The sequence below is a fragment of the Nelumbo nucifera genome, chromosome 1, assembly GCF_055504915.1.
Source record: "Nelumbo nucifera cultivar China Antique chromosome 1, China Antique-T2T, whole genome shotgun sequence".
In the NCBI taxonomy this organism is placed as follows: Eukaryota; Viridiplantae; Streptophyta; class Magnoliopsida; order Proteales; family Nelumbonaceae; genus Nelumbo; species Nelumbo nucifera.
The window spans coordinates 142,040,080-142,050,616 of record NC_142649.1 but is presented as its reverse complement, the minus strand read 5'-3'; the positions used below and the strand labels follow the sequence as shown (position 1 = coordinate 142,050,616).

General features: G+C 39.2%; 1 protein-coding gene across 1 annotated transcript; it reads left to right on the top strand.

Annotated features, from left to right (window-relative positions):
• Window positions 1-5,279: 5,279 nt before the first annotated feature.
• Window positions 5,280-5,786, top strand: LOC148803925 (uncharacterized). Its single transcript, XM_088898493.1, has 2 exons — window positions 5,280-5,481; window positions 5,566-5,786. The coding sequence occupies exons 1-2, from the start codon at window positions 5,280-5,282 to the stop codon at window positions 5,784-5,786; spliced, it is 423 nt and encodes a 140-aa protein (XP_088754619.1).
• Window positions 5,787-10,537: the final 4,751 nt, after the last annotated feature.

Genomic DNA, 10,537 nt, shown 5'->3' with positions numbered 1-10,537 from the left:
TTTTTTAAGCCTCAAACTTTACTCCCCATAGACTATCATTAGTGTCACGTGGTAGTTCCTCGATGGACTTATAAATCAAGTTGTTAGAAGAAGCGCTACCTATCTTAGAAAGGTTATCTGCGACTTGATCCACTTCTCTGTAACTATGTACAATGTGCAAGTTTATAACTGCAGGAGAGTTCTCCATGAAATCCATCCAATACCAAAGCTATCAAGGAGTTCTACAATGTCTAGTCACTATATCATGAAGAATTTTCGAATCAGTCTCGATCAACAGTTTTGTAAAACCCATTGTTCGAGCCAATTCAATACCTGCAGCCTCTGTATAAAGATTAGTATTTATTTGATCTTATTAGTTGTCATTAATGATTTTCCTTCCATAATCTATGCTTCATTATCGTTGGTTTCATGATTCAAGTTTTCAGTAGAAGATCTTTCATAAATTGTAACTCATCTTAGAGTAACTATTGCAGAAAAAAAAAAGAAAAGAAAAATTTCCTCTTTTAATTATTCCACATATGCATATTACACCTATTTATTTCTTCTTCATTTAATTAAAGTTTTTTCTTATTTATATACAAGTGTTCTCCGTATCCTTATTACCAACAGGAGAATTTTACGGTTAAATGGTTCTACCAACTTACTGACACGTGGGGTAAAGAACCAAAAACAAAGGGAGAATTGGCAGAGTTGAAGATCTGCTACCAATAACAACGGTCACGACACTGTTCCAGCTCACTCAGGATTTCCTACTCACTTTTCATATCCATTCTCTATCTGCCGTGAATTGCAGTCATACATTTCTATTATGAATTAAAAGATATATGGTTATAATTCAGGACAAGTAGAAAGTGGGTAGAAAAAAATGAATAGGACATCTGGACTCGTTCCATCTAGCCATGAATGTAGTATATCGGAAATACTTCCTCCCATGAATGACAAATAGACCTAGGGACCGGGTTTTGGGTCAAGCCCATTAAAATTTGGCAAATGTCAAGCGGAAGTTGGCCCATGAGTAGGTCTAATGATAAGGGAGATGTTTTTAATGTGCATCTTCAATGTTCTGTTAGACCCTGCAATGGACTTTTGAAACCTTGGGATCCCTTGTCCTTTATAGCGAGATATTCTCGATATACAACTGCAATGTTTATTGGGATTGATTGTTGGGACCCTATGTTGAGACTAAATCCGGACTCAAAGATAGATACAGAATTACTAGATTAGTAGAAGGGTTTCCACTATATATGATATGAAAAAATATGATATCTTAAACAATTTTGACCAATCAACTTGTATCATAAACACGATAACCAATCAGGTGTCATTTATCAAAATTCATGGTGAATTTTGACCGGCCAATAGAACGTAACAGCCATGCATTAGTATAACTAATAGAACGTGACTGTATAAATTGTGAAAGGTCATGTATTATCTCAAAATTTAAAAATCCAAAGAAAGGGAAAATTAAGAAAAAATCTAAATCCAAATCTATGATAACCAAACATTATATCCATGTGAAAAAGGAAAAGTGGGAAAGAAGGCCAACAAGTCTCTATCCTAGAAAATTCTAATAGGGTAATTGGTTGCGAGTGGGGGTCAAGTCTACGGTCTGAAAACTTTAGAGTCTGATTACAACTTGTTTAACAAGGACCACTCCACTCCACGAAAGACATTCACCGTAGAGCACTTCTCCCCTAGTTGAGATCAGTGCCCCACAAAGTAGGGGTGTCAATCAGTCGGTTTTGGGTTGAATCTAATTTGGTCCAAACCTTATTAAATTGAATTCGAACTGTCCATATAATTATTGGACTGGATTAATCTAAAATAAATTGGTTCATATTCTTATTGGTCTTAATTGGATTTAAACCAAATTTTTAATAATCCAATCATGAGGCCAAATTTATGTCCAATTTGAAACCAATTAAAATTGAAGCCCACAAAAAATCACTTTTATGAAAGTACTTTTATGAAAGTGCTTTTGTAAAAATAATTTTATAAAAGTACTTTTATGAAAGAACTTTTACACTTTCACAAAAGTGATTTTCTAAAAGCACTTTTACAGAAACAATTTCATAAAAGCACTTTTACAAAAGTACATTTGCACAAAAGCACTTTTACAAAAGAATTTTTTTTTTAAAAGTACTTTTACAAAAGCACTTTTATGGAATATAAAAGTATTTATATGAAATCACTTTTATGGAAGTACTTTTATAAAAGTATTTATACGAAAGCACTTTTACGAAAGTACTTTTAGAAAAGCATTTTTACAAAAACACATGAAATAACTTTTACGAAAGTACTTTTATAAAAGCAGTTATACAAAAGTACTTTTATGAAAGCACTTTTATGAAAGTACTTTTATAAAAGCACTTTTATGAAAGCACTTTTGTAAAAATAATTTTATGAATATAACTTTTACGAAAGAACTTTTACAAAAGCACTTTCACAAAAGTGCTTTTCTAAAAGCACTTTTACAGAAACAATTTCATAAAAGCACTTTTACCAAAGTACATTTGCACAAAAGCACTTTTACAAAAGAACTTTTATGGAAGTACTTTTTTAAAAGTACTTTTACAAAAGCACTTTTACTGAAGTACTTTTATAAAAGTATTTATACGAAATTACTTTTATGGAAGTACTTTTATAAAAGTATTTATACGAAAGCACTTTTACGAAAGTACTTTTAGAAAAGCATTTTCACAAAAGCACTTTTATGAAATAACATTTACGAAAGTACTTTTATAAAAGCAGTTATACAAAAGTACTTTTATAAAAGCATTTTCACAAAAGCACTTCTATGGAAGTACTTAAGTATTTTTACAAAAGCACTTATGCAAACATACTTTTATAAAAGCACTTCTATTATGAAAGTACTTTTATAAAAGCAATTTTATGAAAGTACTTTTATGAAAGCACTTTTACAAAAGTGCTTTTTCAATGCCTAAAGGATATATTTTTGTAATTTTCAGATTTCTTCATTTTAATATATTTTTATAATTTTTATATGCTCTGTTTTTTATATAATATTTGATATTTCATTCGGTTTGAATTGGATCCAATCCAGTCCATTTACATTTTAATAGATTGGATTAGATTTAATTTGTATTGGATTTGGACTGGATTGGATCCAGTCCATTTGTAAGTGGACTCACATTGGACTGGATCGGGTTTGACCAAATCTAGTTCAATTGACACCTCTACCACAAAGTATCCCATATGCATATCTCATCCAAAACATCTTTCATGCTTGACTTATCATGGCGAGATGTTTCCAATATATGATTGGGATGTATTATACAGTGCGCTCTAAGCATCCATTCGAATTCTTTCTTCCAACCCACTGACCAAATCATCATTTTTTTTTTATTTATTTTTTTATTTTGTTCTCAAAAGCAAGGTTTTCAACTTGGTCGCCATCTGGCCATAGTTTCAGTGAACTTCTATTTAACTCACAGGAGAGTCAGAATTAATTCACAAACAGAACTTTCCATGTTTGCTCCTCTTGGCAACTTCTCTTCACTTGACTAACAATAAATAGATAAAAGAAAAGAAAAAAATACTTTGAGATAAATATAATAAAACGTTGGATAAAAGTGAGGCAATTTCTTTGATGTGGAAGGAACATAATATATAGTCTCCTCGATCTTATTCTATACCTTTATATAAAAATGTAAAACTCCAAAGCTAGTAGCAAGTAGCAACCTTACCTATTTATCACTGCCTACTGGCGGCTTACCCAGGGAGAAAAATTAAAGGGGATTTTAATATTCAGTCCACTCTTTAGGTGGAGTTAAGATTTTTAAGGGTAGACTGAATCTTGATCGTGGATTGATGCCAAATTTATGGGCAAGATGCGGTTTATAGGGGTCTACTAGTAGACTAAGAGAGGACAGCAATTTCAGATTTTTGAGGTGGATTGCAATCCACTTATTATCTTATCCCACATAGGTCCTCTCCAAGCCTCAAACATCACCATCAGTCAGATGTATCAAGAATGGTCTGGTAACTCCCATGTTTAATAGAAAAGGAGAAGCAAAGAGATCCCTACGTACCTTGTAGCCATTTTCAGTACTCCTAACTGTATATGGTATTATCTTAAGGCGAAGAGCAGAAGCCAATGAAAAGAGTAACTCCCATCTTTAATAAGTGGACTGCAATCTATCTCAAAAATCTGAAATTGCAGTCCCCTCCTAATCTACTAGTAATATTAGCAGATCTTTCTCACTGTATGAGTCCTATTGGGTGTATGAATCTTAGTTGTTCTTTGTTTTGAGCTTTCTTGTTCATGTAGGAGTTTGTATCCTAATCACAAGAGGGAGCTAACTCTACCTCTATATATATCTTGTAATGTTCGGTTGAAAGGCAACAGAGAAAGAAAATCTTTCTCTTCAAACTGGAGTGTCTCAGTTTATCATGGTATCAAAGCGCGGTCCGTTCGACTTTTGCACCGCCTTCTGAACTTGCTCATTCGATCTTCTCTAACCTCTGTTCGTGGAGCAGATCGCTGAAGAATTAGCAAGACTCTACCTCCTTCCGATCGTCAAGACTGGAGGCGGCGGTATTTGTTCCTTTTCGATCGTTGCTCGTGAAGCAAACTCTCTTAGAGGAAATAGGAGTTGTCGTTGGAAGATGCAAAGCCGGTGACGGTTCCCTCCCGCTCCGTTTTTTTTGTTCCCAATCTTTAAATTCCACGACGACGATGGAGAAGACTTGGAGAGACGATTCCGATTAAGGTTTCTGAGCCGCTGCCGCTGCTTCACTAGCTCGGTTAGAGAGAGAGAAAGAGAGGGGACGGACTCCTGTCCTATTTAAGCCCTTCGACTTCCTTCTCTGAGGATTCTTCAGGGATCTCTTTTCAACAGTCGGTCAAAGCCGGTAGTTGTTCTTCGCTAAACAGTCGGTCAAAGCCGGTAGTTGTTCTTCGCTAGAACTAGGAAGGAAACACCTTGCTTTGACCGATCGATCATGGCGGATGGAAGAGAGAGGCAGTATGAAGGTGAGGGCAGAAGCAGAAAGGTAATCTCACCGTACTACTTGGTGGCCAATGACAATCCGGGTAATATAATTACCCAAGTCCAATTGAAAGGAAATAACTACGAGGAATGGGCTCGAGCAATGCGACGCTCCGAGCCAAGAAGAAAATCGAATTTCTCGATGGAACCATATCTCAGCCCGCGGACGATTCACTGGAGTTGGAAGACTAGTGGACTGTGAACTCGATGCTGGTCTCATGGATCCTCAACACAATAGAACCAACCCTACGCTCTACAGTCACATACATGGAGGCTGCGAAGGACCTGTGGGACAACATCAAAGAACGGTTCTCAGTGGGCAATGAACCAAGAATACAACAACTCAAGGCAGATCTTGCGACCAGCAAACAGGCTGGTCTCCCAATTGTGACATATTATGGCAAATTGAAGCAAATCTGGGAAGAACTTGCTAACTATGTGCAAATTCTGACATGCGTCTGTGCAGGCTGTAACTGCAACATCGCCACAAAACTGGAGAAGAGATGAGAAGAAGAGGGAGTTCATCAGTTTCTAATGGGCTTGGATGACTCAGTATATGGAATAGTGCGTTCCTATATTCTGGGCACTGATCCGCTGCCAAACTTGAACAAGGCCTATGCTATGGTGATACAAGAAGAGCGGCTGAGAACCATGACCCGGAGCAAAGAAGAAAGAAAAGAGGCAATGAGCTTTGCTGTGCAAGCACAAGGTGGCACAAAAAGAACGGGACACGATACAAAAGAGAAATCTGGAGTGTGCACCAACTGCGGATGAACAGAACATGAGGTCGAGAGTTGCTTCCAACTTATCGGCTACCCGGACTGGTGGGGAGACCGGCTGAGATCTACTGGGAGTGGGAAAGCATGAGGCCGAGGAACACAAGGTAAATCTGGTCGCGGACGTGGAGGCGGACAGAGAGCGAATGCTGCACAAGCGGTAGGGCAAGCTTCAGAACCGACCCACGCGACAGAGGGAGATTGCACTGCATTCGGTGGATTGACTAATGAATAGTCCACTTTCCTTAATCTGTTAAATTCTTGCAAACCCAGCACAACCGAGAAGTTGACAGGTATGAATTGGATAATTGATACAGGAGCTTCACACCATATGATAGGAAACCTGAACCTCTTGCGTAATACCGAGACCGTGACCGGTTTCCAGGTTGGATTGCCCGATGGAAAGCATGTCATGGCAATAAAGAAAGGGATCGCCATTTTGAATGCGCACATGAAGCTTACAGATGTGCTTTATGTTCCTCGTTTAAATTGTAACCTGATATCTGTGTCGCAATTATTAGAAGATTCAAATTGTAATATCCAATTCACTAATAAATTTTGTGTTATACAGGACAGCACTTCGAGGATGGTGATTGGTGCGGGTGAACTACGTGGAGGGCTCTACTGCTTCAAAGGTGCGCACTCAAGCAAAGTTCACAAAGCAAAGGTTGAAGCATCATACGAGTTATGGCATAGGAGAATGGGTCATCCCTTTGAGAAAGTAATTAAACTTCTTCCTGATTTAAACATTAGATGTGATAGTAGAAATAGGTTATGTGGTGTTTGTTCAAAAGCCAAACAAACAAGAAGTGCGTTTGATTCTAGTGAAAATAATGCAAAAGGGACTTTCGATTTGATTCATTGTGATTTATGGGGTCCGTACTCGATACGGGCATCTTGTGGTGCCTCGTATTTTTTGACCGTGGTCGATGACTTCTCAAGAGCCATTTGGGTATTCTTACTTAATGACAAAAGTGAAGTAGGAAAAACACTGCGGAACTTCTTCACTATGGTAAAACGCCAATATAGAAAATTGGTGAAGATAGTTAGAAGCGACAATGGTACTGAATTTACTTGCTTGAAGGAATATTTCTCTGAGCAAGGCATTATACAGCAGATCTCATGTGTTGAAACACTGCAGCAGAATGGACGTGTCGAGAGAAAGCATAGACATATACTGAATGTTGCTAGAGCACTTAGATTTCAGGCCAATCTCCCTCTTGAGTTTTGGGGAGAATGTGTTATGACAGCCGGTTATCTGATCAACAGGACCCCCTCCACTCTCCTTTTGGGTAAAACACCGTATGAGATGTTGTATGGGGAGAAACCAAGCTACAAACATATACGCACATTTGGATGTTTGTGTTATGCACGAAACCTAAATCGGACCAGGGACAAGTTTGCCAATAGAGCCAGACGTTGTGTCTTTTTGGGATACCCCTTTGGCAAGAAGAGATGGAGAGTTTATGACTTAGAAAATAATGAATACTTTGTTTCTAGGGATGTGGTGTTCTCAGAAACTGAATTTCCTTGTGATATTGAAGAAAAATGAGTCAAACACAAACCCGATGATGGTAATCTTGCTTATGACCAGGAGGAAACTGAAGAGTATGGCGAAAATGATAGTGAGAGAGGAAGGGGTAATGGTACTCGTGAGATCATAAGAGAGACAGATCAGGACGACAAGAATGAAAATAATGGAGGGGAGCATGAAGTAAGGGGGGGGGGGTTCTATGGAAGAAATGAATACTGGGAATGAGCAACTTGGACGGGGCCATAGAGTGAAGCATCCTTCCATTCGTCTCAAGGATTACGTCATACACACCACATGGTGTTCCGATCGCAGTCCGAGCCCTTCTGCCAGTTCATCTCGCCAATTTCCCTTCTCAGGTACTCCCTATCCTATAACACATTATGTGAATTGTGATAAATTCTCTTTGCAACACCGCTCTTTCTTAGCAGCTGTCACAACTAATCATGAACCCCAGAGGTATTCAGAGGCTGTCAAGGACTCTCGTTGGAGAGAAGCAATGAGAAAGGAAATTGAAGCCTTAGAAAACAACAAAACCTGGATAGTGGTGGACTTACCGCCAGGGAAAAAGGCTATCGGAAGTAAATGGGTATACAAGATAAAGTACCACTCAGATGGCACAATAGAGCGGCACAAGGCACGTTTGGTGATATTCGGAAACAAACAGGTTGAAGGGATAGACTACAATGAAACATTTGCACCTATGGCAAAGATGGTTATAGTCCGCACATTCCTTGCAGTAGCTGTGGCTAAAAACTGGGAACTGCATCAGATGGATGTGCAAAACGCGTTCCTTCACGGAGACCTGCAAGAAAAAGTATATATGAAGATGTCCCCTGGATTTGCTTCAAGATGACCTGGGAAGGTGTGCAAGCTCCACAAGTCCCTTTATGGTTTAAAGCAGGCCCCTCGTTGCTGGTTTGCTAAACTAACGACAGCCTTAAAACAGTATGGGTTTATCCAGTCACAATCTGATTACTCCTTGTTTGCACTTCGATAGAAGCAGGAACAGTTGAACATCTTGGTGTATGTGGATGATCTTGTTATCTCTGGAAATAATGGCAATGCTATACGAAGATTCAAGGAGTATTTGAGTCAATGCTTCCACATGAAAGATTTGGAAGCTTTGAAGTATTTTTTGGGAGTGGAGGTCGCCAAAAGCCAGAAAGGTATTGCTCTTTGTCAGCGGAAGTATGCTTTAGATATCATATTAGAAATTGGATTGCTAGGATCTAAGCTAGCTGGACTTCCCCTGGAACAAAATCATAAACTAGCTCTGGCAGATGGTCCTCTGATGATGAAACCAGAGAGTTACAGGAGGCTTGTGGGTCGTTTAATTTACTTAACTATTACCCGTCCTGAATTGTCCTACTGTGTATATGTGCTTGCTCAATTTATGCAGAACCCCCGTGAAGAACACTAGGAGGCGGCTTTACGTGTGGTGCGATATTTGAAAGGCAACCTAGGACAGGGAATTTTCCTTCCGGCTGACAGTGATCTTCGGTTGAATGCTTACTATGATTCTGACTGGGCCGGGTGTCCACTGACACGACGCTCTCTCACTGGATACTTTGTGTTATTGGGACAAACACCTATCTCATGGAAGACAAAGAAGCAACTTACAGTATCCAGATCATCGGTAGAGGCGGAATATAGGTCCATGGCAATAGCTGCTTGTGAATTGAAATGGTTAAAAGGGTTGTTGCATTCATTAGGAGTCGGTCATCCTGATCCTATGCTTTTACACTGTGATAGTCAAGTAGCCTTGCATATCGCTGCGAATCCGGTCTTCCATGAGAAGACTAAACACATTGAAGTAGACTGTCACTTTGTCCGCAATGAAATTCAGAATGGGAATATACGGCCTTCCCACGTCAGGAGTTCCGAGCAACTTGCTGATATGTTTACGAAGGTCCTGGGCAGGCAACCATTCGAGCATCTTCTTGCCAAGTTGGGCATTTCCCGTTTACATGCTCCAACTTGAGGGGGGGTATTAGCGGATCCTTCTCACTATATGAGTCCTATTGGGTGTATGAATCTTAGTTGTTCTTTGTTTTGAGCTTTCTTGTTCATGTAGGAGTTTGTATCCTAATCACAAGAGGGAGCTAACTCTACCTCTATATATATCTTGTAATGTTCGATTGAAAGGCAACAGAGAAAGAAAATCTTTCCCTTCAAACTGGAGTGTCTCAGTTTATCAAGTAACCCCCTATAAACCGTATCCTGCCCTGATTTCTTTGCTTACTCTTTGATCCTTATTGGTTGGTTAATCTGCGTTGCGTATGATTCACAAATGAACTGACTCTAATCGCTGCCGAAAGCCTGAAATGCTGAAAGAGGCAAAACCATCAGATTTGGAATCCGGTGTAGTACTAAAAGTCTAAAACGTATTTGATGGGTTTAGGATTGTTGGCCAAGATAACAGAATGGATGCATGGAATTGCCAATGAGCTGTAGACTTGTGCTTCGACACGCTTTTGTATCCGTTAGGTAGGGCTGCTGCTAATAAGAAGCGGCTCATGCATCCGTGTTTCGTCAGAGTGGAGACCGACTCAGCCCCTCTAACGTCGCACACCATATTCCTACCGTGTATTGAGAATATTTTCCCATGATGATCATCATTTTTGATATTATCATTGAGAAATGTTTTTAATGCAAAGCGGAGATGTGCTGTGAGACGTTGTGGGGGGCTGATTTGAACTCGTCAGAGTGGCGCAAGTAACATTGATTTGGGTTTCTGAATTTTCATCAAATACAGACAACATACAGTCTTTATGTTTGGGTTTTTATTGTTCATTCCACCCCTTTATGTTTCCGTGTGGTCCCAGAGAAATCACATTCCAAAAACCCTCTCAACCAGGAGCTGTTTGAGAGGTAAGCATGCTGAAATCGTGTTTGGTAAAAACCTAAAAAGTCGGAAATAGGTTTATAGAAACTGCAAAATCAACATAGTGACGGAGCTAAACGGCCAACTGCAGTTCAATCAAGGTAAAAGCGTAAAAGCCCTCCAAAACCGGTTATGAAGTTTTACCGAGTATAATAACAGTAGGTTAACTCTCTACAATTACACATTTAAGATTACGAATCACCTGACCCGACTAAAGCCATGCCAACCCGAATAAACTATCAGCTGGCCACTCCCAATTCCCAAATAAACTTTATTTGGGCCTGCTGACCCTTTCAGGCCCACAGTAAGCCCTTATTCAAACCTACTTCAG